The sequence below is a fragment of the Podarcis bocagei genome (genome assembly GCF_964188305.1).
Source record: "Podarcis bocagei genome assembly, chromosome: 7".
In the NCBI taxonomy this organism is placed as follows: Eukaryota; Metazoa; Chordata; class Lepidosauria; order Squamata; family Lacertidae; genus Podarcis; species Podarcis bocagei.
The window spans coordinates 16167214-16193444 of NC_138132.1; the positions used below are offsets into that span (position 1 = coordinate 16167214).

At 46.7% G+C, this 26231-nt stretch overlaps 1 protein-coding gene and 1 pseudogene across 2 annotated transcripts; both read left to right on the plus strand.

Moving 5' to 3' along the window:
- The first annotated feature begins 1816 nt into the window (after positions 1–1816).
- Positions 1817–11185, plus strand: LOC308590090 (phospholipase A2 inhibitor gamma subunit B-like). Its single transcript, XM_081199750.1, has 5 exons — positions 1817–2220; positions 3556–3672; positions 5570–5719; positions 6765–6902; positions 8339–11185. Exons 1-5 carry the CDS (start codon positions 2172–2174, stop codon positions 8557–8559), a joined length of 675 nt encoding a protein of 224 aa, XP_081055876.1. The 5' UTR covers positions 1817–2171; the 3' UTR covers positions 8560–11185.
- Positions 11186–13079: 1894 nt separating this feature from the next.
- On the plus strand, positions 13080–25843 carry LOC308590089 (phospholipase A2 inhibitor NAI-like; annotated as a pseudogene). The gene is made up of 5 exons (XR_014013302.1): positions 13080–13351; positions 13809–13924; positions 17243–17392; positions 18462–18605; positions 25343–25843. The product of XR_014013302.1 is annotated as a phospholipase A2 inhibitor NAI-like (transcript).
- The last annotated feature ends 388 nt before the right edge of the window (positions 25844–26231 follow it).

The window sequence follows — 26231 nt, forward strand, 5'->3', positions numbered from 1 at the left end:
ACATAGCTCCATGAGGGGAACATATGTCTCCTAGCAACTCTCAACACTCTTAATGAACTACAGTTCCCAGAATTCTCGGGGGGGGGGATACTGCTTTAAATGTATAATGAAGATGGGGCCTCATTGGGCAGAAGCCCCTTGATAATGAGGAATAGGGATGGAAAGATTGATCTGTTTCTGTTTCTTTCTGTTTCTCATTTATCCAGCCTTCAGTTCTACACTTTTCTGCACCAATTCAGAATTTAGCAGTGTCAAAATACAGACCAAACTAGTTTTTTCTCTTTCTCCCCCTTTCCAGGAAACTGCCCGGCAGAGGAGCCCAATAAAAGAGAGTTTTCTTTCTGGATTGCAGTGGGAAAAATGTAAGATGAAGAAAGAAAAAAAAGTTGAGTTCTGCAAGTAGTTTGCAAGCTGGAGAAAGGGGTGTCAGAGCAACGTGAGCAGGCAGCTTGAACCCAACATTACAGCCTGGGACTCATTTTGGATTCACAGCTGTTCATGGAGGTGCACGTCAATTCTGTGTCCAGGGCATCTGTCTACCAGCTCCATCTGGTACGCAGGCTGAGACCCTACCTGCCCGAGGACTGTCTTACCAGAGTGGTGCAAGCTCTAGTTCTCTCCCGCTTAGACTACTGCAATGTGCTCTACGTGGGGCTACCTTTGAAGGTGTCCCGGAAACTGCAACTAATCCAGAATGCAGCGGCAAGACTGGTGACTGGGAGTGGCCACCGAGACCATATAACACTGGTCCTGAAAGACCTACATTGGCTCCCAGTACGTTTCCGAGCACAATTCAAGGTGTTGGTGCTGACCTTTAAAGTCCTAAACAGCCTCGGCCCTGTATACCTGAAGGAGCGTCTCCTCCCCCACTGTTCAACCTGGACACTGAGGTCTAGTGTCGAGGGCCTTCTGGCAGTTCCCTCACTGTGAGAAGCAAAGTTACAGGAAACCAGGCAGCGGGCTTCTCGGTAGTGGCGCCTGCCCTGTGGAACACCCTCTCATCAGATGTCAAGGCAATAAGCAACTATCTTACTTTTAGAAGGCATCTGAAGGCAGCCCTGTTTAGGGAAGTTTTTAATGTTTAATGCTGAATTGTGTTTTTAATAATCTGTTGGGAGCCACCCAGAGTAGCTAGGGAGACCCAGCCAGATGGGCTGGGTATAAATAAATTATTATTATTATTATTATTATTATTATTATTATTATTATTATTATTATTATTATTATTTTTTCCTGGTGTTCCTCAATTTTCTAATGTCCTTCTTACCCTGCAGTACCTATTGCATTATAGAACTGTAGCATGTTGTCCTGAATTTCATTCACACCAGTGGGCAGTGTCACTGGACAACATCACTATTCAACCACTCTTTCCACATGTCCATGCACCCAGGAGGAACTTTGTGCAAATACACTGCCTCAAATTTTGTCACATTACTCCCACAATTTCTCTGGATGCAGCGTGAGAGGAAGGGACTGGGAAGGAAGGGGGGCAAGCAAAGCAGGGAAGCCCCGGGCAAAAGAAGAGAGAGGTACGCTGTGCTGGCATGTACCTCCTCAAAAAGCCAAAGAAATTCTTCTAGCCAAAGAAATGTTGGCTGGCGTGACATGGCCCACCGTCGCTGCAACATGATTTAAAAGCAAGGAATTCTTGTAGCTCTTGTGAGCTATCCATATTCAGCAGTAAGATGTGGGCTCCCAGAAGTTCTCATAAAAAACAGAGGGGTCAGAGGGCAGATGTTTAAAAATCTGGAGTGAAGTATAGCAAAAACTCACAAAGAACTGGGTTTGTCCAAAAGTTGGCTGCAGTAGTAGTATTTGCATATTTCTCAGATTGACTTGGATGTGACCCTCGGGTTTCTGGCAATGCTCAAAACAGGGATTGCATTGTAGTAAAACAGAGAAACATTTTCAGAGAAGGTTTCAATTCAGAGAATTTAGAGGCAGGGCGGAGAACAGAAAGCAGAAGCACTCACCCTTCTTGGAGCCAGGGGTTAAAAAGTGTGAAGACGGGCAGATCTTTTTCTAGCTTCAGAACAGCACAGTGCATTTCTGGAGATAAAGCTTGTGCACTAATAAACTTTCCAGTTGTCACAAGCTGCCTCGTTTTTGTTACAGGAGACCCACACAGCTACTCCTCTCCAAATTGCTGATCGCAGGAGACTTCCAGAACCATGGAGACCCCACTGCCTATCTGCTTCCTTTCAGTCTTCATTGTTACAGGTGAGTGGGCTATGCTGAGAAACTTTTGAGGCTAATGGGTTTTCAAGTCTTCTAAGAATAAATAAACAAACTAAGACACAGATGTTTCCTCAACAGAGCAAGCTCAGAATTAAACTAGGCTTCATATACGGCGCACATTGAAAACACAAAACTTCACCGAGGGCATCCCCAGAACTGGGAACTGTAACTCCATGAGGAGTAAACTACAGTTCTGAGGATTTGGCATTGGGGATTCAGTACACAAAGTGTTCTTTAAATATCTGATGGGTACGCAGCTGGAGATAATTTAGTTCTGAATGAGTTACCTGATTAGTATCTGTGCCAGTATATTGCAATGGGGATAGATATTGGCACTATGTCACATGAAGGGGTGACTTCAGGTTTGCCTACACTGAGTTCACAATCTCTCTTTCTCTCCATGAATAGTTGAGCTGTATACTTGTATTCATATGTCATGTTGAACAAGTGTGGACTTGGTCTGCCTGTGTACACAATGGTTGAGCTGTACAAATATAGAAGAACCACACAACCACTTGTATGGTACATAGAGATGGCATGTATCTTATGGTTACCAGACATCCCAGTTTCCCGGGGACAGTTTCCGGATTTACAAATCTGTCCCCGGACAAAATCCGTCCCCAGAATGTCCCCGGATTTCATTTAATGTCCCCAGATTTCTATTTTAAGTGGTGTAGATTTATTAGTAGGGAATGAATGTTGCATGATTGGTTCAACGGCACAAGACACATCGTATGGGGACTTCCGGTGAGGCAAAATGGCAGGCGCCACGGCAGTGAGCAGCTCCTGAAGCCAGCCAGAGCCAACTGCGCTACCAGGCAGGCTCCGGGCTGCTGAGACGGCCACTGCCACCGCCACTGCTGAAGGGGGACTGGGGACATTTTTGGTACATTGCCTTCAAATGATTGTGTAGGAGGTGGCTGATAAACTGATGCTGAAAACAACAATAGACTTTAGGTGACCCCCTTGAACGATTCTCGTTTGCATGTGAATGGATGGTTCTTCTGATTGGTATGTTTGCTCAGTTGTAGACCATCAGGACTAATTTCACATAGCAGAAGGTAACTGGTTTAGAACATTAGAAGTGCCTGCTGCTGGACTAGAGCAATAGTCCTCTTGATACTATCAGCCCTAGCATCCTTCGGGACTGCCTCTGATGGGTTTTCTTCTGGTGCATTTTGAAATGTCAAACTTTCTAAATTCCCCTGAAACAGAACTTGATGAAGGGTGTTATGCAAACATTTAACAGTGATAAACACACATACACAACAAAGTAAACACAGTCAGATTGAACTTTCTTATTTTCCCTGGTTTTAGGGGCTTCTCTGGAATGTGAGACTTGTGCAGGCGTTGGGAATACCTGCAATGGACCTATGGAAACGTGCTCTCCTGGTTTTGACATGTGTGCTGTTACTCTGTCGGAGGCCAGGCTGGGTAAGTGAATGGCACCACCAGAGTCCTGTGGACAGAGAATGGTTCCAAATACTTTCGCAGCTTCCTCTTCCATGGCCAGGACCGGTTTCATCATTCACAGTAGCAGCTCTGCAGAGTAGTAGACCAACGCAACTGGGGCAATAGCTTTGGCTTGATTATCAGGAGTTTGTGTGCCCATCCTGCTCTTTTAGCACAGGGTTACCTTCCCCAATCCTAAAACAGGGAACTAAAAGCTGCTCCTTCAATTTGAGAGAAGTTAACAGCATTGGTAGCCTAGACAGTATGAGGACTAGGACTTTCACACTGGTATTTATTATTATTTATTAAATTTATCTAACACTCTTCACCAGGAGACCACAGGGCAGTTGGACACATAATAAAAGGTCAATACCTTCCACACATCAAAAGGCCTTAGACTGATTAACAACCAAAGTCCTGGTTAAAGAGGAATGTTTCCACCTGGTAGCTTCGTTACCAGGTGAGCCGCCCTGGGGAGAGCAGTCCACAAACGGGAGCCACGGGGATAAGTAGAGAAACAAATCTAGTTTGTAGTTGCTTTTGTAATTAGGCCACATTCGCAGCATATATTTTAAACACTCTGATAGCACTTTAAAGAGTTACAGGCTCTCTCCGCCCAAATAATTCTTTGCTAAGGATATGGAGAGTTGTTAGGAGACACCCTCCCTATTCTCCTTCCTCTGGGCTACAATTTCCAGAGTTGCCTGTGAAAAGGGATCGGTTGTTAAATCGCTCTGACAATTGTAGCTCTGTGAGGGGAATAGGGTCTCATAACAACTCTCAGCACCCTGAACAAAGTACAAGGGTATCATAGAGCTTCAGATGTATGCCCTGACCTTAGTGCTGATCTCACCCATGAAACAGTAGGAAAATCAAGTAATATCATATTATATCAAGTAAGAGTGCTCTGAAGACATACAGTAGGCTGGATCCAACGGTAGTCGTTCGAAACAAAACCACCAGGTTGCATCCAACTAAAATTCATGGCCCTATGGTAGTGATATCCAACCTCCCCACTCACTTAGAAGAGCCAGGATGAGAATAATAGAGGCTATAAATGTCAATTTTCTGGAGCCCCAGTTCCATGCCACCAATTTCTAGCATCCCATCTGTAGTTATCCTTATGCCTCCCTCCATCCTTTGCCTGATTAGAATGTACAGTGGTGCCTCGCAAGACGAAAAGAATCCGTTCTGTGATTCTCTTTGTCTAGTGGTTTTTTCATCTTGCGAAGCAAGCCCATTGACAGATTAGCGGATTAGCGCTATTAGCGGCTTTTAGCGGCTTTTCAGCTTATCGGATCAGCTGATAAGCGGCTTAGCGGCTTAGAAAAAGGGGGGAGGAAAAAAACCCCGCAGGAACTCGCAAGACATTTTCGTCTTGCGAAGCAAGCCCATAGGAGATTCGTTTTGCGAAGCACCTCCAAAATGGAAAACTCTTTCGTCTAGCGAGTTTTTCGTCTTGCGAGGCATTCGTCTTGCGGGGCACCACTGTAGTTTGACCATCCCTTCAAGGAGCCAGGATGACTCTCTTCTTAATAACCTATTGCACCACCCTAATGCCTCATAAAAAGGCTCCAGCTAAAAGGATAGCACACTGGTCATCTGGGAAGGACCTCTGTCCTGGACCCTCGGTATCTTCTGCCACCAGCTGGACTTTCCCAACCTGGTGGCCTCCAGATGTTTTGGACTCCAGCTTCCATCAGCTCCAATCATCAGGGTTGATGAGAGTTGAAGTTCAGAAATATCTGGAGGACACCAAGTGGTGGAAGACTGCAATAGGTTTGATCGACCAAGGAAAGTGAAATGACCATTGCTCAAGATACTGAGAAGTATCTGTGATTCTTTTTCACACATCCTGTTCTTCTTTTAATGCTTTCAGGAATGAAGATGAACTCTGTTGTGAAACACTGTGTGCAATCCAAATCCTGCAATGATGGCACCTCCATCATCAATTTGGGCAAGACAGGAGGACTACTGAGCCAAGTGTTTTGCTGTGTTGGAGCCAAGTGCAAGACAATGACCCCCACCTGTATGTTGCTGCCATGCTCCTCTGGCTTTTCCTCACTCTTATCTTACTACCTTTCTTTTCTTTTCTTTTCTTTTCTTTTCTTTTCTTTTCTTTTCTTTTCTTTTCTTTTCTTTTCTTATGGAAACAACAATCAAAACCTAATTCCTCTATTCCTTCACTCTCACAATGCTCCTGTTTAATCCAATGAACTCAGTATTGGTGCATTTCATTTATTTATTTCTGTTCAATTTAATAATGGCAGGAAAAACCCCATGTACAAGGAGCCCTCCCAATTTTGTAGGGTGAGTTTTGGGATCGTTCTTCTGCCCCTTGAGAATTGTATCCCTTATTCAAGAAGCAAGAGCCCCCTCAAGTCCAATTTTAAGGGTTGTCAACCTTTGGGGGCCAGTGGGCATTTCTGGAAATTTTAGGAAGTGCCATGGATGACAGCCATAAATGGCTGCCCTGGGGAGTGGAATGTCACAAAATGGCTGCCATTGCACAAAATGGCAGCTGCATCGCAAAGAGCAGATAAAGCGACAGACCACAGGATAGTGCAGATGTGTACCACCCACCATCCATGGGGGGAAACAACACCACCCATAGCAGCTATCATTAGGTATATTCATAGAGAGAAACTCATCACAAAGAAGTGAAGGCAAGGTGGTTGCCTGATCCTCGGATCCTATGACATGTTGCCATGTTTAAGGAGGCATGTTTAATGTAGGAGAGGCTGAGCCAGTACAAACAGGAACCATGAAAAAATCGCAAACCGTCTTCTTTGGGTTCTGGAGAAGACATTTAAAGAGATTTTTTTATGGGCCCCAAATGAGATACTGGCAGGCACATTGGAATGTGTGAGCCTCAGGTTGACAGCCCCTGCTGCATTTAAATTTAGCTTGCCAGTCATGAGCAAAGTGAGGAATGGTTTGGAAACAACCCTGTTCCCCCCTCAAACGTTCTGACCCACTGAAACAGAATTATAAAATGTCTGGTCAAACAAGTGTGTGACATTGTCTTCCTGATTATCTTGGTGCTGTTTTTCTGTCATCCCAAATGTATGCAGTGACACCCACAAGAAGCAAACCAAATGGGAAGTTTTGCCCAGCCTGCTACGCTATGAACAGTGAATGTGAGGAGGAATGGGTTGAATGTAATGGAGAGGAGAACTACTGCCTTGATGTTTCTGGAACTACAGACCTAGGTACCTAAACACATATGTATATACAGAAGCAAATCTATCACAGAAACTCATACGGACCATTCTTGTTTTCCCATCCCAAACAGTGTAGCACCCAGTATCTCAGGCATCTCCAACATTTTTGGACTTGCTTTAAAAAAAGGGGGGGGGAAGAATGAAAACTCAGAGTCTGGGAAACCTATCCAGGGACACTACTGGAGACCTTCACAGGTGCCATGGCACTCACGAGGGCCAGGCTGGCAAGGCCTGATGTATCTGGGCTGGGATCACAGTCCATGTACTGGTGGCTTCGAGACTAGAGTACTGCAATGCACTCTGTGTTGGGCTGTCCTGGGGTGTGATTTAGAAGCTCCAGAGGGAGCAGAATGCAGCAGCTAGGCTGCTGATGGGGGCAGACGGCTGGCAGCAAGTGATACCTCTGATGAAACATTTCCACTGCCTGCCCATATGCTACAGGTCGAAGGATCTCATATTTGGTCTAGGACACCTCAAAAGCCTCTTCTATCCCAGCTCACCACTGAGATCCTGTGGAGGAGAGTTGCTAGTTGTGCCCCATGATTCAGAAACCTGACTGAGGCTGGATCTACGTTGGTCTTCTAAATGTCATTAAATAAAACATTTTATAATGCTTAATGGCAGTTTTCCATTGCCAGTGGCTCGCAGCTCTACAGCGCCCTCTGGTGTCACATTTTAATGATGCATTTTTTTTACGTTATAAGTGTAGATCTGCCCTGGCTTCAACTAAAAGTTGGGCATTTAGTATTGCCCAGAGGTGGAGCAAGCCGACTGGGGTGGGGCCAGCCGCCTGCGGGGCCTCCGATGAGTCTGCCTGCCTCCTCCCACTCAGCCACCCTACTGCTTAGGGGGAGGTGGCTGGTGGACTGTTTGGGGTAGCATAGTCTGTGGGCGCCCAAGCCACTGCGTCAGTCCCAGGAGAGACACATGGATCGGGCATGCTGCAGGTCCCGCGGTGAGTGCTGCCTGGCATTTTGTCACCCCCCCCAGTGGTGACACCTGGGTCAGCTTGCCCCCACCCCCCTTCCTCCTCCCCTGGTATTGCCTAGTCCAGTACAGAATCAGCAGGCATTCTAACATTCAGAAGCCTTTTAAAAAAATGTCAACAGTCCTCCTTTTAAGATGAGCCAGCCATTTCTTAACTGGATTTTGGTATGGGGAGATGCCAGGTGGCATTTTGACGAGGTTGGCATCAGGCGGATGTGGCAACAAGCCTTGCAAGCGCGAACCGCACTGAGTCCACAAGAAAATGTCACGTGGAAGTCGGGTGTGATAGCTTTGGTCCTCTCTGCCATGCACAAAATCAGGAGAGATTGGACTTCTCTCAGTTCAATTTGTATCCCATCACCATAGGAGAACGGTAGATGGCTATCACAGTGCATCACATATTGTTGACTGGCAATCTTCTGCAACCCTCTCTTTAGGAACATTAGCTGTTAAGACCACCATGAAGGGCTGTACGAACTCTCCAACCTGTGAGGAACTGAAAGAACATTCCAGCTCTATATCTGGGATCACTGTTACTTCCTCAAGCAGTTGCAGGCCAGCTGGCAACACCTCTGGAGGCCACAGGATCGTTCCAGGATCATTTGGACTCTTCCTTGCAGCCCTTGCTGGCCTCCAGTTTGTGATGCACCTCCCATGAACTCACCCCCTAGGGTGTCTGGCTTGAGGAATTCCTTGCTGCCACTTGCTTGCTTGCATATGCAGACTATAGGCTTTCCAGAGCTCTCACTGACCTCAGCAAACACCAGGCATAGGGCACCAAATATGGGCCTTCTAGACCTCTCTATGTGGCCCTTTGCTCCCTAACCTTCTTGAGTGTTTTTGTCTGTCTGGAATGAACTTAGCTCAAATACAGCCGCAACACGTGGCTAATAAGTATGGTAAATGTATTATTAGTTGTTGTTAGAATATAATCCAAAATTTACAATTCATAAACATCATTATATAATGTATGTGTAAGTCCATAAAAAAGAAATAATCAACGTAATGAATTGCTGTCAGGGAACACCACGACGCAGGCAGAATCCCTTTCAATAGATAATGTCCAACAGTATTGTACTGGTGGTTGCTCCTGCATGTAGAATTCAATAATGAACAGCGAACAAGCAGAACAGTGTTTCCGGATTAAATGAACTGTTTCGAAGATGAATCTTCGTCAGCTACTAATAAAATTAAATACATTACATACAATGTATGAAAACAAAAATAACAGTGACCAACCTGAATATTAGGTAATAAATAAAAAATGAACAAATGTGGAATACATACCAAATACCGTATTTTTTGCTCTACAAGACTCACTTTTTCCCTCCTAAAAAGTAAGGGGAAATGTGTGTGCATCTTATGGAGCGAATGCAGGCTGCGCAGCTATCCCAGAAGCCAGAACAGCAAGAGGGATTTCTGCTTTCACTGCGCAGTGATCCCTCCTGCTGTTCTGGCTTTGAGATTCAGAATATTTTTTCCCCCTTGTTTTCCTCCTCCAAAAACTAGGTGTGTCTTGTGGTCTGGTGCATCTTATAGAGCGAAAAATACGGTAATTTCTAATAAGTTATCCATTCAGGTAAATGTGATACTTATAGACCAGTGCTCATTAACTGGTGTAGCCAACTGATGCTGGTAATAAAGATATATTGAACTTTTCAGGCTGTTCACAGGTGTATCAAATAACATGTAGTTAAAGGAGATTTAAAGGAACAGTGTATCAAATTTGGCATCATAATGCAAACTAAAACCATATATCACAGACTTTAAATGGAATGGAATGAACTTAGGGCCAGATGGAGGATAGGGAAGGGTGAATAAGTATGTGCAGAGAAATTAACTGAATGTACTATGGTGAAGTTCACACCCACTGCACTGCCCATTCTTGCCGCTGCCGATATGTGGCCCTCAGAAAGCTACCCAGAATGGAATATGACTCTTGGGCTGAGAAAGCTTCCCCACCAATTCTTTGGCTGACCAATTCTGGCCTCCAACGATCACAGGTAATGAAAAGGGTGGTTCTTGTTTTCAGGCTATAACTGAGCAGTTATCTACCAGCGGTTCCTAAATATCGGAAGCCGCGCTGGATGTTCGGCTTCTGAAAATCGTTTGGAAACCGAAACACTCACTTCCAGGTTTCACTCGTTCAGGAGCCGGTTTGTTTGGGAGCCAAGGCATTTGAGATCCAAGGTACGACTGTACTGAACCATGCACATACCCAGTATTTTTGTTGGGGGGGGGCATGACTTTTGTTAGGGGGGCAGAGCCAACATGATTGGTCAGTTCATTCAGTATTTCTATTATTTTACTTGATTGGGGGGGCAGCTGCTCCCCTGTCCCCCCCCCCCATACTGAACCTGGAACTTTCTGCAAACAGTGCATGTGCTCCATCATAGAGCTGCAACTCCCCCCTCCCAGTTCTTCTCTACCTGCTGCTAACTGCACAAACTAAACACACAAATCCCAAACCAGCAGCTCAGATGTTAACCTGTCAGAGATTCCAGTGCCTAAAGCACGCAGTTGGCATTTGATATCTGTGTCCATTGGGAAGCTAGGGGCAAATTCATCTCAGCCCTGTGCTCATCATGTTGTACCCAATGTAGTGCTAAATTTAACTCTGTGGTGTGTTTCTTGGACTAGTGGGATGCTTTTGTGCAAAGGGAAAGATTGTTCTGCCAGAAGCTTCCACTAGCAACCTTGCTGCATTGGATTCCCTTGTAACACATCCTTTAAGCTCCACCATCCTCTATTGTAATAGTTCTTGGCTACCAGACAGATATTACTAAATACTGCCCATCGCTTTCCCCCTCTAGGCTGACTGTTTTTCCTGAGTGCGAATGTGGATTATTATTATTTCTGCTTTCTTTTGCATTTTAATGAGAAACCACACAATTTTCAATTCATGAGCCAGTGTGTTAACCAAAACAAATATTTTTGAAATTTGTACTACCCTGAATTTTGCAATGCAGTTTTTCGCCCAAATTTATGTGCACAGCAATGCTTACATTGGGTGGGTGTGTACATCTATTACATATATTACATATATTCATGGGAAAATGCCTTGTATTAGGGGAAATTGCTTGTAAAAAAAGGTGTATACTAGGGGAAACTACATACAAAAATGTGTATATTGGTCAAAACTGCATACAAAAATGGCTATATTAGGAAAAGCTTTCATAATCAGGCAAATAAATTTGCATGTTTTTTGTTGCTGCTGCTGCTGTAAATGCAAACTGCTATGGCGATGTGGAGAACAGAATTAAAGATTGGGAAAATGAGAAACAGATTGGTCTGCCACCTGCTTTTGTGGAAACTTCCCTCATGATTTAGAACTTTGGAGCTTGGAGTCTTTGGGCAGGAATATCGAGAAGGAAAAAATGCAACATTTTTGGTTCCCATCACGGTGTTCCGTTGAGCCAGAAGCGGTTTAGTCATGCGGGCCACATGACCCGGAAAGCTGTCTGCGGACAAACGCTGGCTGCTTCAGCCTGAAAGTGAGATAAGCGCCTCCACCCCAGAGTCACCTTTGACTGGACTTAACCGTCCAGGGGTCCTTGACCTTTTTTTAAAAAAAACCAGTGGTTAAGTACACACCATATAGTTAAAGGGCACACACACAAACACACACACAAAATCCTGGGAACTATAGCTTAGCCATCCCAGAGCTACAATCCCCAGCACCCTTAAACAATTTAAAGTTCCTAGGATTCTTTGTGAGATTCCTGCATTGCCGGGGTTTGGACTAGATGATTCCTGGGTCCCTTCCGACTCTGCAATTTAGAACTCCATGATTCTATGATAATTGTGCAATTTAAGCAGTGAGGTTTAAATGTGGAAATGTTTCCCTAGTCCTGCATATTTGGCCTGCACTGCTGCTCATCAGTTAATATTTCTTTTCCCTGTATACAAACCTGGGCAAAGTGCAAAGGACATGGAAGAATCTGTTCTATGAGGACCAGGGTGGATGGAACTGCATTTCTGGTTTTCGGATAACTTGGCCCTCCCCTCCCCCACCCCACCCCAACTGCCCAGTTCTTCTGCAAGATAGCATTCAGTGCATTCACATGTGAAGAATATTGCATTAGTTTTCCTGATTATGGGGCTATTGTTCCTGTCTCATTCAATGATGCTCTTCTCAGCACTGGAGCACTTGTTGCTTTATGGAACTGTGGCATTTCGTCCTGAATTTAATTCCCACGAATGGGCATCCTATGGTGCAACAACGAACATCATTGGACGACATTGCTTCTTTCGCTCTATCCACACATGCATATTTCTGTCCCCCCATCAAAACATCAGAAAGGAATGCTATGCTGATATAGTACCTCCATTTATTAAAAAAAAACTACTCCCACAATTTTCTGAATTAAATGAATTCATTTTTTTTCTGGAATCAACCTAGCAAACTACATTCCACTGGTTTTCTGGGCTTTTACGGCCCATAAAAGCTCAAATATAATGTGAAAATCAACAGTTGCGGAACAGAGTGACAAGCTGTAGTTAAAAGCGTATTGTTGATCACTTCTCTCTCTCTCTCTTAATAATAATAATTTTAATCACTGTTGGCTGACGTGACGTGGCCCACCATCACTGTGACATGGTTGAAAAGCAACGACTTCTGGGAGCTCATGGGAGCTATTCACATCCAGCAGTAAGACGTCGAGTCTCAGATGTTCTCATGGAGAGCAGGGAGGGCAGGGAATGGTTCTTAAAAAGTCTGGACTGAAATATAGCAAAAAATCACAAAACTGGGTTTGTCCAAAAGCTGGCTGCAGTGATAGTAGTCATAGGAGCCAACTCCTAGGGGCTGGGGGGGGGGTTCTTCACCTCTCAATAAAATATTTGAGGGGCCCACACACCCCAAGTTAATGGATGTTGCCATTGAAATGGTGTGTGTGTGTGAGAGAGAGAGAGAGATGTGATCAATTATGTGGGGTGGGGCTTACCTGCCCCCCCATTTTATTCAAATTGGCACCCCTGGTTGTTGTTGCATATTTCTCACATTCACTTGGAAGTGACCCTCAGGTGTCTGGCAATGCTCAAAATGTGGACTGCATTGCACGAAAATAGAGAAACATTGGTATAGATTTCTCAGTTGACTTTCAACTTTGGCAGCAGGACAGAGAATAGGATTATTATTTTTTTAAAGTGCCCTTGCCCTTTCTGAGAACTGTTTGCTCAACTTTGTAGAACACCCTCAACTGAGTCACACAGAGCCAGTGGCTTCGCTAGATTCAGAAGAGCACTTTGTGCTTTGAAAGACATGGTCTGTAGCCCACAAAAGCTTCTGCCCTAATAAACTTTTTTTTTTAGGTGTCATAAGCCTCATTTTTGTTATAGGAAACCCCCGTGGCTACTCCTCTAGAAATTGCCGGTCCCAGGCCAGGAGACCTCTAGAATCATGGAGACCCCACTGCCTATCTTCCTCCTTTCAGTTTTCATCACTACAGGTGAGTAGATAATGCTAAGAAACCATTGAGGCTAATGGGTTTACAAGCCTTCCAAGAATAAATTAATTGCTACATCTCTTAAGAAAGGTTCATAGAAATAGAAATAGGCTGTGTACACATCATACATTTAGAGGGTGCTGGGAAATGTAGTTCTGTGATGGGGAAACTACAGTTCTGAGAGTTATTTGGGGGAAGTGCACACTTAAAATGTGCTTACATGCCTGCCATTTTTTTGCAGTCTGAGATATTTGAGATCTGAATGATTAGTATCTGTGCCAGTGTATAGCCATAGGGATAGTACTGGCACTGTGTCACATGAAGAGTTGTTCGTACATTATATTCATCAAGTACACAATCTCTCTCTGCACACACAAATAGTTGAGCTGTACACTGTATAGCAATCCACATGCCATGTCTAACACACCCAGGTGATACTTTTTCTTTACCCTGTTTTTAGGGGCCTCTCTGGAGTGTGAGATTTGTGAGGGCCTTGGGCACTCTTGCAGTGGGCCTACGAGCAGATGCCCCCTGCTTTCGACAGATGTGCCGTTATGTTGTCAGAGACTACAGTGGGTAAGTCCATGGCAAAAGCTCAAGGACTGCCTCTTTCCATACAAACCTACCCAGTCCCTGAGATCATCTTCTGAGGTCCTCCTTCATTTGCCTCCTCCTTGAGAGGTCTGGAGGGTGTTGTCATGGGACTGCCAAGGAACGCCTTTGAGTTGGGGGGAGGAGAAGAGTCAGAGCGGGAACAGTCAGAAGGAGAGAGCCAGGAGGTGGGAAGGCTCTCCGATGCTGAAGCAGAGCCCCAGCACCGCACAGGGAGTTCAGGAACAGACAGAGAGCCTATGCCTGTGCCTTTGGCACAGTAAAGGAGAGGGTTAAAGCGCAGGGATCAGAGACATCCCATGAAGCTCCCCTGCCTTTGCTGTTGGAGGAAAAGCAGGAGAAGACCACTCCCCGAATCTGAACCGGACGATTCGGATGCATGATTGTACTGTGCTGCTAGTACATATGTAAAAGAAAGAACTATAAATATCTCTCTGAGTGAGCAGAGGGTGCTTGTTGTGAAGAGCATACACAAACCATCACAGGTGTCAACGTGAGAATGGGCCTTTTCTGCAGTGGCTCCCCATCTGTGGAATGTTCTCCCCAGGGAAGTTCGCCAGCACCTTCACTACACATCTTTAGACTCCAGGCAAAAGCATTCCTTTTTAACCAGGCCTTTGGTTGATCCTATGCCCTTTTAAAATGTGGCTCTTTTTTTGGGGGGGGTGTTATTAGGTGGTTGTTTTTATTTTGATTATATACACAGTGGAACCTTGGTTCTCGAATGACTTAGTTGGCGAACAAATCAGCTCCCAAACGCCAAAAACCCAGAAATAAATGTTCCTCTTTTCAAATGTTTTTCGGAAGCCAAACGTCCAACGCAGCTTCTACTTGAGTGTAGGAACCTTCTGCAGCCAACTGGAAGCCTTGGTGTTCGAAAGTTTCAGAAGTCGAATGGACTTCTGGAACGGATTAGGTTCAAGAACCAAGGTACCACTACAATGCGGGTTGTTGTTTTAAAAGAAATTTTCTGTGAACCGCCCTGAGACCTCCAGGTATAGGGGAAAATCATCATCATCATCATCATCATGGCTAGGAAGGAGACTCCAGCTAAACATTAGGAACAACCTTCGCATGGTAACAGCTGTTTGACAGTGGAATGGGCTACCCCAGAAGGTGCTGGTCTCTCATCCACTGGAAGTTTTTAAACAGAGGTTGGATGATCATCTGTCAGGGACTCTTTAGCTGAGATTCCTGTAATGTAAGGGCTTGGACTAGATGGCCCTTGGAAGTCCCTTCCAACTCTACAGTAATATGATTCCATGGCACTAACTGCCCCCCAAAGGAGAATGAATCCAGAATCTTCTCTCAGTTTCCTCTTGCATAGGATGGACTGGCTTCATTCTTCATACTAACTCCACAGAGTAGGAGTCTAAGCCAATTGGGGCAATTGCTTTGGTTTAATTATGAGTGGGGTTATGTGTCCTTGATGCCCCTGTTAGCACAGGATTTCCTTATAGCTCCCTGCATTTCAGAATACAAAGGCTTCTGCTAAGCATGAAACATGGAAAGAAAAGCCATTTCCCGAACTTGAGAGACATTAGCAGTAATTGTAGCCTAGACAGCATGGAGACCGAGACATTCACCATGGTATAAGTAGAGGGACAAATCTAGTTAGTTTTGGTTTCTGACAACAACAACAATAATAATACTAATTTATTATTTATACCCCGCCCATCTGGCTGGGCTTCCCCAGCCACTCTGGGCGGCTTCCCAAAAAATATTAAAATACTGTAATACATCAAACATTAAAAGCTTCCCTAAACAGGGCCGCCTTCAGATGTCTTCTAAAAGTCTGGTAATTGTTGCTCTCTTTGACATCTGGTGGGAGGGCGTTCCACAGGGAGGGCGCCACTACCGAGAAGGCCCTCTGTCTGGTTCCCTGTAACTTGGCTTCTCGCAGTGAGGGAACCGCCAGAAGGCCCTCAGCGCTGGACCTCAGTGTCTGGGCAGAACGATGGAGGTGGAGATGCTCCTTCAGATATACTGGACCGAGGCCATTTAGGGCTTTAAAGGTCAGCACCAACACTTTGAATTGTGCTCGGAAACGTACTGGGAGCCAATGTAAGTCTTTCAAGACTGGTGTTATATGGCCTTGGCAGCCGCTCCCAGAGCTATGAAACAATATTGTAAGGTTGCACCAAAAGTGTAAAGTGGGCTTTATCCAGTGATGTTCATTCGAAGTGGACCCATTAGATTGTGTGTCTTGCTAAAATTAATGGACCTAAATTAGTCATGTCCATTCATTTCAATAAGTCTACTCTCAGTAGGAGTAACACTGGATTAAAATCCACTGAAGTTAGTGGGCAGCAGTACTCCACAGTACTTCTCCACAGTACTTCTCAGCTGTAGCTGAAGAGGATGGATGAAAATAATAGAAGGGATAGATTTAAATTATCTGGAGCCTCAGTTCCATGCCACTAACTTCTGCCATCCCAGGTGGAATTATGGCAGTGTCTCCCTCCCACCTTATTAAAAATGTAATTTGACCTTCCCTGCAAGGAACAATACGGGCATTCCTCTTAGATTAAGTTGACGGATTATGCCGAAATGGCAAAAATGTCCAGAAGAATCAGAAATCAAGAAGACTAAAATTTTAATAAGGAACGGGGGAAATTTACAATTTATCTTAAAAACCATTGCAAACAGTTAAAACTGTTAGTAGGATTGGAATAACACTTATAGTTTAATGGTGAATTTTGGACATAATGGAGATGCAAAAGATTTGGATTATTATAAGAGATGCAGGAGGAAATGATTAACAATAGAACCCACAAAGGGAAGGAGGGAAGCCCAGGAGATTCTTTGGAATCTTGGTTTTTTTGTTGTATGCTGGATATGTAATTTGAAAAACCAAATAATTTTTTAAAAAGTAATTGCTTTCCTCTTAATGACCTGGTGGGCCACCATAGTCCCTTATAAGGAATGCTCCATGATATTACATGGGGCATAGGGGAATAACTTCATTCCGAGATCCTTGATGTCTTCTTCCATCAGCTGGGACAGAGAGCCTTTCCCAACCTGGTGCCCTTCAGATTTCCTGGACCAACTTTCATCAGTCCCAGGCAGCATGGCCAATGACCAGGGAGGACGGCAGCTGCAGTTCAGAAACATCTGGAGCACCCCAGGTTGCAGAAGGCCACAATAGCGAGAACTGGGCTTGATGGACCAATGATCCGATTCACGTGAAGTGACATGACACTTACTAAGGATGCTGAGAAGTAGGGTCAATACCATCATGGTCCTTTTTCAGACATCCTGTTTCCCTTTTGATGCTTACAGGAGCAACATTGAAGGCCATTGTGAAGAGTTGTGTGCCATCCAGTGCCTGCAACAATGGCGTCACTGTCATCAATATGGGCCAGACAGGAAGAGTAGTGACCCAAGTTTTCTGCTGTGTGGGGGACGAGTGCAGGACGATGACCCCCACCTGTATGTTGCTGCTGTTCTCCTCTTTCCTTTCCTCTCTTTATCTTACTATGTTTAATTAGCTTTATTTAAAAACAGCAAACAGCCGAACCCTGAATCTGTCATATTCCTCTGCTCCTTGACTCACACCACACTCCAGTTTAATGAGCTCACATTTGGTGTACTTCATTTATTTATTTGCAGTCCATTCAAAAACAGCAGGGGAATCCCTAACGCACAAGGAGCCCTCCTAATCCTATACAATTAGTTTAAAAAAATCTTTCTTCTTTGCCCCCTGGGAATTGTATTTTTTATTAGAGAAGAACGAGCTCCCTCTATATCTATTGTAAGAATTGTCAATCTTTTTGGGGGGCAGTGAGCATAATCGGGACTTGGGAAAAGGGACATGGGTGACAGCCATAAATGGCTACCATGGGGATGTGGACTGGCACAAAATGGCCTCCTTGGAGGAGGCATGGTATGACACAAAATGACAGCCACAAAGGGAGCATTCCACAAAATGGGACAGACATGTCCCCACCGCTCCATTGACAGGGAAAAGGATGGGAGGGAGGGAGGCTGTCTGATCCTTGGATCCAATGAAATGTGGATATGTTTAAGGAAGCATGTTCAATGTAGGGAAGGCTGAGCCAGTGCAAGCAGGAACCAAGCAGAAAATCCAAACTGTCTCTCCTGCCTGTGGGTTTCTGAGGAGATATTTAGAGAGTCCTTTTGGGGAGATGCTGGCAAACACTTTAGCCCTTGTGAGTACCAGGCTGACCACCCCTGCTGTATTTGAATTGATAAATGACACAATTTGAGGTCTAAAGCAAAAACAACTGGTACACCTATTATTAAATTCCTCACCTCTTTCCAAAATTTGTACACTTGTTTTACAAGACCGCAACATGTGCCAGTAGGCCCCATTAATTTAATACTTGAATAAAGTCTTGGAGATGGCCTCTTTCCCCCTCAAATATTCTGAATTGAACTCATAATTGGTGAACGCCTCCACCCCACATGAGGGACTTAGAAACTGGCTGCTCAAACAGGGGCTCAAACTGTGTTTTTCTTTCATCCCAAATGTATGCAGTGACGCCCGCAAAGACAAAGCCAAATGGCAAAGTTTGCCCAGCCTGCTATGCTCTGCACAGTCTTGAGTGTGAGGAGGAGGAAGAGGTCAAATGTTCTGGGGATGAGAACTATTGCCTTGACTTGTCTGGGACTACAACTGCAGGTAGCTGAACGCATAAGCATATGAAGAAGCAAATCTACACTCTCAACAACTCAGACTGGTCTTTATTCTTTCACTACTTCAGTCAGTACAGCCACATTCTGAAAGGTACCACATACCTCAGAGGTCACCAGCCCTTTTGGACCAGTGCATATATTTTGAGAAAGTGCTGGGGTGCCAGTCACAAAATGGCTGCCATGGAGTAGGCATGGCATAAGACAACCATCCCCAACAACCTTCTATTTACCATGGGAAGTCAGCTACGTCTTGCTGGTCTTTGTTATGGTGATCACACACACACACACACACACACACACACACACGTTGTTGCTGTCTCATAAAAACAGCAAGCATTCTCAGTACCAGGGACTACATGCAGGTCTCGCTTACTGAACACAGTACATATTATTAAGTAGTGGGTTGACATAGCAGCCGGCACAGCGATTTCTTCAAGTAGCTCTTTATTAAGACAAGCTGGAATAGAACTGACTGCGAACAGCTCAGCCGGCCTGTATTTATAGGCAGCCGGCTGTCAACATTGTAACCACCACAGCTCAGAGTTCCCGCCTAAACGAACTGCCGCGGACCTGAGTGAAAACTACCTACAGACCTGAGTGAAAACTATATACATTATCCCCCTGTTGGCCCAGGGTGAAACTACACTACATAACACCCCTCCCCACCGAGATAAGGCGTTAGTTACAATCGTAATGGTTTCCTTATATACAGCACTACGCGTAATGGTTCAATTAGGCACAAAAGCATATCGGTTACATTTCCCATACTTAGACCAACAGTGATACCTGTCCAACAACGTAGTCCTTTAAATGAGTTGGGCGCTTGGAAACTCTGCCAGACCGCCGGGGACTGGTAGCCAAGTCCGGAGGGCCACACAGTTCTCGCTGAGGCTGTGGTGCGACCCTAGGTGGCGTTGGAACCAACTCCCCTGGATCCGCTGCTGTGGGTGGAGCCTCCGCAAGTGGAGTGGTCTGAGTCTGTTCTGAGACGGCTTGGTTCGGCTCCACGCTGGCAGTTTGCGAGGGAGGTGTAGGTGGGGCCTCGCCATCTGTACTTGTCTCTTCTGGAGCCGCAAGCGCAGTTGGGGGCACCTCGGTAGCGTCTAAGTCGCCAACCCTGCGCCTAAGCTGGTCTATGTGCCGCCGCCACAAACGTCCGTCTTCGAGTGCCACCTGGTACGAACGAGGTCCAGTGACTCCCACTACTGTGGCTGGCACCCAAGGAATGTCCCCCACATAGTTCCGGGCAAAGACCTGGTTTCCTGGAACAAATGACCGTGGTGCATTGGCACAGCCTGGGGGTTCAGCCACGGCAAAGTCTGGGTGTAGCCGGTCGAGCGGTGACCTGAGGCGGCGGCCCATAAACAGTTCAGCAGGACTCCTCCCTGTGGCCGCATGAGGAGTGATGTGCTGCACGAACAAGTATTCGGCGACCCGCTCATGCCAGTCTCCCCGGTCCAGGCGCGCCAGTGCCTCTTTTGTCGAGCGCACCATTCTTTCCGCTTGCCCGTTGCTGGGTGGATGAAAAGGTGCCGTTAGGGCATGGCGGATGCTCAGTCCCAAAAGATACCGCTCAAACGTGCCTGACGTGAACTGCGGTCCGTTGTCAGAGACAAGGACATCAGGACACCCATGCGTTGCAAACAGGCCTCGCAGCACCCGGATGACAGCTTCGGTAGTGGTGGAGGGCATCAGGGCGACCTCCAGCCATTTGGAATAGGCGTCCACCACTACCATAAAGGTCCGGCCGTGAAAGGGGCCAGCCAGATCGATGTGCACCCTCGACCAGGGTGTCTTTGGCGTCTCCCAGGTGTGTCCCTTAGCTGCCGGTGGTGCAGGCCTCGACTCTTGGCACGCTTGACAGGCGGATACCCAGGCAGTGATGGCATCGTCCATATTAGGCCACCAGACGTAACACCGAGCCAACGCCTTCATTTTGACAATTCCCGGGTGGCCAACGTGCAGAGCCTCCAGGACGCGCTGACGGAGTCCCTGGGGAATCACGACGCGGTCTCCCCACAGCAGACAGCCGCGATGAGCTGAGAGTTCATGTTGTCTGGTTGCGAAGGGCTGGAACTCCGATGCAAAAGGCCCTTGTGGCCACCCCCTCCACACCCAGTTGAGCACCCGGCTGATGGTGTGATCCTGGGCAGACGCGGAGGCCACAGTGGCAGCTGATACAGGCGCTGCCGGAAGATCCTCAATCAGAAGGAGCGATGAAGCTGGAGCCGGGTCTTCCACAAATGCTGGAAGAGGGCAACGGCTGAGGGCGTCGGCATGGCCCATCGATTTTCCCGGGCGATGGATGAGCCGGTAGTGGTAGGCAGCCAGGAAAACAGTCCATCGCAGCATGCGTGGTGAGAGGACCGGTGGAGTTGGACGATCACCGGCGAGGAGGCCCAGGAGTGGCTTGTGGTCAGTGATGAGGTCAAAAGTCCTGCCATAGAGGTATTCATGGAACCTCTTCACTCCAGCCACAAGTGCCAATGCCTCCTTGTCGAGCTGGCTGTAATTCCGTTCCGTCGGAGATAGTGTCCTGGAAAAGTAGGCGAGCGGTGCTTCTCTTCCATCTGGGAAACGGTGACTAAGGACAGCACCGATGCCAAAAGGTGAGGCGTCGCAGGCAAGGACCAGCGGCCTGGATTCACTGTACTGTACCAGCACACTGTCTGAAGAAAGGAGAGCCTTGACCGCGTTGAAGGCCGCCGTCTCTCGATGACCCCAGGCCCAAGGCGTCTTAGTGCTAAGGAGTCGGTGAAGAGGCTCAGCCACAGTGGCTTTGTGGGGCAGGAACATGTTATAAAAGTTCAGCAGCCCCAGGAATGCCTGCAACTCCGTTTTGTCCTTTGGGGTGGGGGCCTGCTGGATAGCGCGGATCTTGGATGTGGTTGGATGAAGGCCGGAGGCATCGATAAGATAGCCCAGGAACTCTACCCGTGGAACGGCAATCAGGCACTTCTCCCTCTTTACCTTGAGCCCGGCCCCCTGGAACCTGGTCAGCACGGCACGGAGGCACTCGAACAGCTGCTGGTGTGATTCTGCAGACACCAAGACGTCATCAAAATATGGTACCACGCCCGGAAGCCCTTGCAGGAGACGCTCCATAAGGCTTTGGAAGATGCCAGGAGCCACACTCACCCCGAACTGCAACCGGCGGCAACGGAATGCCCCCCGGTGGGTGACGATCGTCTGGGCTTCAGCAGTGGCATCATCGACTGGCAGTTGTTGATAGGCTTGGGCAAGGTCCAGCTTAGCGAAGACCTTACCCTCACCCAGGGAATGCAGCAGGTGTTGGACAACAGGAACCGGATAAGCGTGCTGCTGAAGTGCCTTGTTGATTGTGCACTTGTAGTCAGCGCAGATTCTCACCAACCCATCTGGCTTGACAGGCGTGACAATGGGGGTTTCCCACTTTGCGTGGTCAACGGGCTCCAAAACTCCTTGGGCGATCAGTTTGTCCAGTTGTTCGTCCACCTTAGCCTTGAGAGCAAAGGGAACCCGGCGTGGCTTAAGCTTGATGGGGGCGACTTGTGGATCAAGGCTAAAGGAGATGGGCGTACCAGTATATTGTCCCAAGGTGCCGTCAAAAACCTCGGCAAAGTCTTTGACCAGACCCTCAGTCTCTGCGTTAGAGATGCAGTTGATGCCGGTGACTTCCAGGCCGAGGGCATCAAACCAGTCTAGCCCTAGGAGGCTTGGCCGCTGACCTTCGACCACCACCAACCGGAGCAGGCCCGAAAAATCCTTGAAGGCGATCCGGAACCGGCCAACGCCTACCACGGGAATGTTGTTTCCCTGATAGTCTCTCAGGTGTACGCGGTGAGAGTCGAGTTGCCTTTTGGATACTCTGGGTACCAGTCTTTTGATGGTGCTCCATGACACGACAGACAGGGCAGACCCGGTGTCGATCTCCATGTCACATGGAGCTCCTTCAATGAGCACCGTGACGTTCAGCTTGCGTCGCGTAGACGAGTCGGTTTGGCCAATCGTGGTTCCAGACGGGCAGCGGCAGTTGGTGAGAGCGAAACAACTTTCCTTGGCAGACTGGAGTGAAGACTTGAACTTGCGAGTCGATGAAGGGGGGGTGTCAGACGGAGCCGATCGGCAGACCTTAGCGATGTGGCCCCTTCTGGAACACCTCCTACAGATGGCGTCTCTGAATCGACACTTGGCACGGGAATGGTTGCCTCCGCAGCCAGCACATTCCGGTTGGCCCTTGGACTTCTGTTGGAGCTTCCTGCGCTCCCGCTTTGTCTGGTGCACGTCATCGTCTTCACTGGAGGATGCCTCATCACTGCTGGCCTCCTCATGATGCACCGGAACTGGCCCCCTAGCAAGACGCGGGCTGCTGGACTTGCGGATCTCCTGGGCGGAGCGTTCAGCAGCTTCTGAGGCCACAGCCTCCTCAATGGCTTTCTGTAGCGTGAGGTCTGGCTTGGCTAGGAGACGCCGTTGCAGATGGATGTCCCGGACCCCGCAGACGATTCGATCCATCAGGGCATCGTCTAAGTCTCGGAACTCACAGTGCATTGCAGCCTGTCGCAGGGCGGTGGCGTAGTTGTTGATTGACTCCCCCTCTGCCTGGTTCCGGTGGTAGAACGCATGGCGGGCAGCAATCTTGGACGGCTTTGGTGCGTAGTGGTTGCGGAGCTTCTCTTGGATCGTGTCCCATGGTGTTGCCTGGACTGCTTCAGGCGCAACCAATGCTCGGGCCGTCTCAAACACCTCAGGCCCACAGAGGCTGAGGAATAGGCCCCGCTTCCGATCCACTGATACTGCTGTCAGCTCGTTGGCTTGGAGGTAGCAGTCGAACCGAGCGAGGTAGGAGTCCCAGGACTCAGAGGCTGGCGCAAACGGCGGTAGAGGCACAAATGAAGCCATGATTCCGATGCCGGCGTGAAGGGCGATGGATGGAACACAGTGCTCTAGCCAGAACAGTCAGCTCTGAATTGGTTCTGCCCAGTGATTTCGCTCAGTGATTTCGCTCTGTGATTTAGCTCAGTTCAGAGGCTGGCCGCATCTGGCTGTGCTCTGATGTCCATCCAATCCCATCCTCGTCGCCAGTATTAAGTAGTGGGTTGACATAGCAGCCGGCACAGCGATTTCTTCAAGTAGCTCTTTATTAAGACAAACTGGAATAGAACTGACTGCGAACAGCTCAGCCGGCCTGTATTTATAGGCAGCCGGCTGTCAACATTGTAACCACCACAGCTCAGAGTTCCCGCCTAAACGAACTGCCGCGGACCTGAGTGAAAACTACCTACAGACCTGAGTGAAAACTATATACATTATCCCCCTGTTGGCCCAGGGTGAAACTACACTACATAACACATATGCTGGAAATTGTTTGTTTGTTTAAAGAGTGTTCTCATAATGAGCCCACGATTTCCATTCATTCCCATAGGAACATTTCTAATTGGGGATTTGTCCAATATCTTCCCATGCCCCTCTCTCCATGGTTTTTTTGCTGAAATGGCTGCAGCCAACCAGCAAGAGAGAGACAAAGGAAAAACTGATTTGTCCGATCTCTCCTGCTCTGTCATTTGTTCAGTCTTCCTGCCTCCCTGCATGTCTGCTGCCCAAAATGGCTGCTTCTGACCAACAAAGCACAAACAAGCAAGGATGTAAAGAAGTGGGCAAACTCTTGATGTTTGGATATCTGAATCTGCAGAGTGTATAGCAATGGTTAGTCATAATTATTTACATTCCAGTAAGTGAATTTTCACGTAATGTGAGGGGATAGCGGAACCGGAGTATATACAAGATAGACACACCATTCTACTTTCACAGAAATTATTTAGAGGAGCACCTGCACTTTTGCTCCATAACTTTCTTTCTATGAGGGCTAGATACTTCTTTTTTTAAAATAAATAAATAAATGAAAGCTGGTTTCCGAGCTGTTACCACATAAAATAAGGTACATTCTCAAGAGACTACACCATAAGATGTTACATCAAAAACAACCTGTTACCAAAAATGTAAAAGAATTTTGTTTTGTTATGAATACCAAACAAACCCATATTTCATCAGGAATTGCCATCCTGTCATATACATAACAAATGGCCATGAAATGGAAGCAAAATCCATAGATTTAGCTACACCCAAAGATATTCTTCATTTATGAGTCAATTTTTCAGAAAGAATGATAAACATTACTTTTACAAACTATTAAAACAAAAATAAAAAACTGAAGGGCTCTTTCCAGCCCGTGATATGGCCAAATGAGCAGCTACTAATAAAAAAAATTTAAGTGGTTTACATATTCAGTCTGTATTTGACCCATCAAAAATTGATAAACAACACAATTTGACATCTAAAGCTAAAACTACCAGTACACCTATTATTTCAGAAATTTCCTGCCTCACCTCTTCTCCAAATTTGTACGCTTGTTTTACAAGGCCACAACAAGTTCTAATCCTTGAATTAATGTGGAGGGGGAAAGATTTTGGATGGCACTTTGATGACATCATGCAGACTGGGCAATAAATTTGCATGCATGATCAGTGCACAGCCCACAACAAAGCACTGTGGAAACAGAGTGTGAGAGCCTCATCCCTCTCTGCCACACACAAGATCAGGAAAAGATGGATCTCCTAGATCCCTACCTCCTCCCATCTTCTCTCAGTCAATACTGTAGAAGATGGGTAGGTGGTTATCACAGTTCATCATATATTTCCCTGGTATTGATTGTTGACTTGGATCTTCTGCAATCCTCTCTTTTAGGAGCCTTAGTTGTTACAACCATCATGAAGGGCTGTACGAACTCCGCAACCTGTCGGAAACTGAATGAGCATTCCGGCTCTTTCTCTGGGATCAGTGTTGTCGCCTTAAGCAATTGCAAGCCAGCTAACAGCTCTGGAGGCCACGGGATCGTTCCAGGATCATTTGGACTATTTTTTGCAATCCTTGCTGGGCTCTGGTCTGTGATGCACCTTCCATGATTTTGCCCCCTGGGACAGAGGCTGGGCTGTCGTGACCCTCGCTTGGGGCTCTTGGAACCTATGAGGACTGTAGGCTTTTCAGAGAAGACAGAACCTTCAGCCTACACTAGGGATGGGGAGCCACACTTGCAAGGACCAAATGTCTCCTCTCTCTATTTCAGCCTCGGGACTCCCCCCCCCCCAGGTCACATCCCTCACCAACTGTGCTTTGCAACCTTCTCTTCTCTTCTCTTCTCTTCTCTTCTCTTCTCTTCTCTTCTCTTCTCTTCTCTTCTCTTCTCTTCTCTTCCCTTCCCTTCCCTTCCCTTCCCTTCCCTTCCCTTCCCTTCCCTTCCCTTCCCTTCCCTTCTCTTTTTATTAAAGTTTTTCTTGGGTTGCAGAAGTACATATATCATCTCTAGTTTCAGATCATAAAGTCTTTTTACAGATCATTTATATTTGATGTGAGACTTTGATGTTGTGTGTGGTATAAGGTTGGGGAACAAGCTAGGTGGGGAGAGAGAAGGGGGAGAGAGAGAAGGGGGTGGTAGTCAGTTTTTATTCTTTTACATAATGTAAGTGTGATGTTTTTGTGTTCGTGTCATGTTGGGTAGGTTCTTTTTCTATCCATTTAATAATTTTCATCAGCAGTGAGAGAGGTTGGGGGTGGGCAGGGCCTGGCTGGGTGACCT

Bases quoted from the DNA above. Each gene is read 5' to 3' on its own strand.
- LOC308590090 (XM_081199750.1), top strand. From the start codon at position 2,172: ATGGAGACCCCACTGCCTATCTGCTTCCTTTCAGTCTTCATTGTTACA. The intron at 3,673-5,569 runs GTAAGTGAATGG...TAATGCTTTCAG, and splicing joins TCTGTCGGAGGCCAGGCTGG to GAATGAAGATGAACTCTGTT. The intron at 6,903-8,338 runs GTACCTAAACAC...CCCTCTCTTTAG, and splicing joins TTCTGGAACTACAGACCTAG to GAACATTAGCTGTTAAGACC.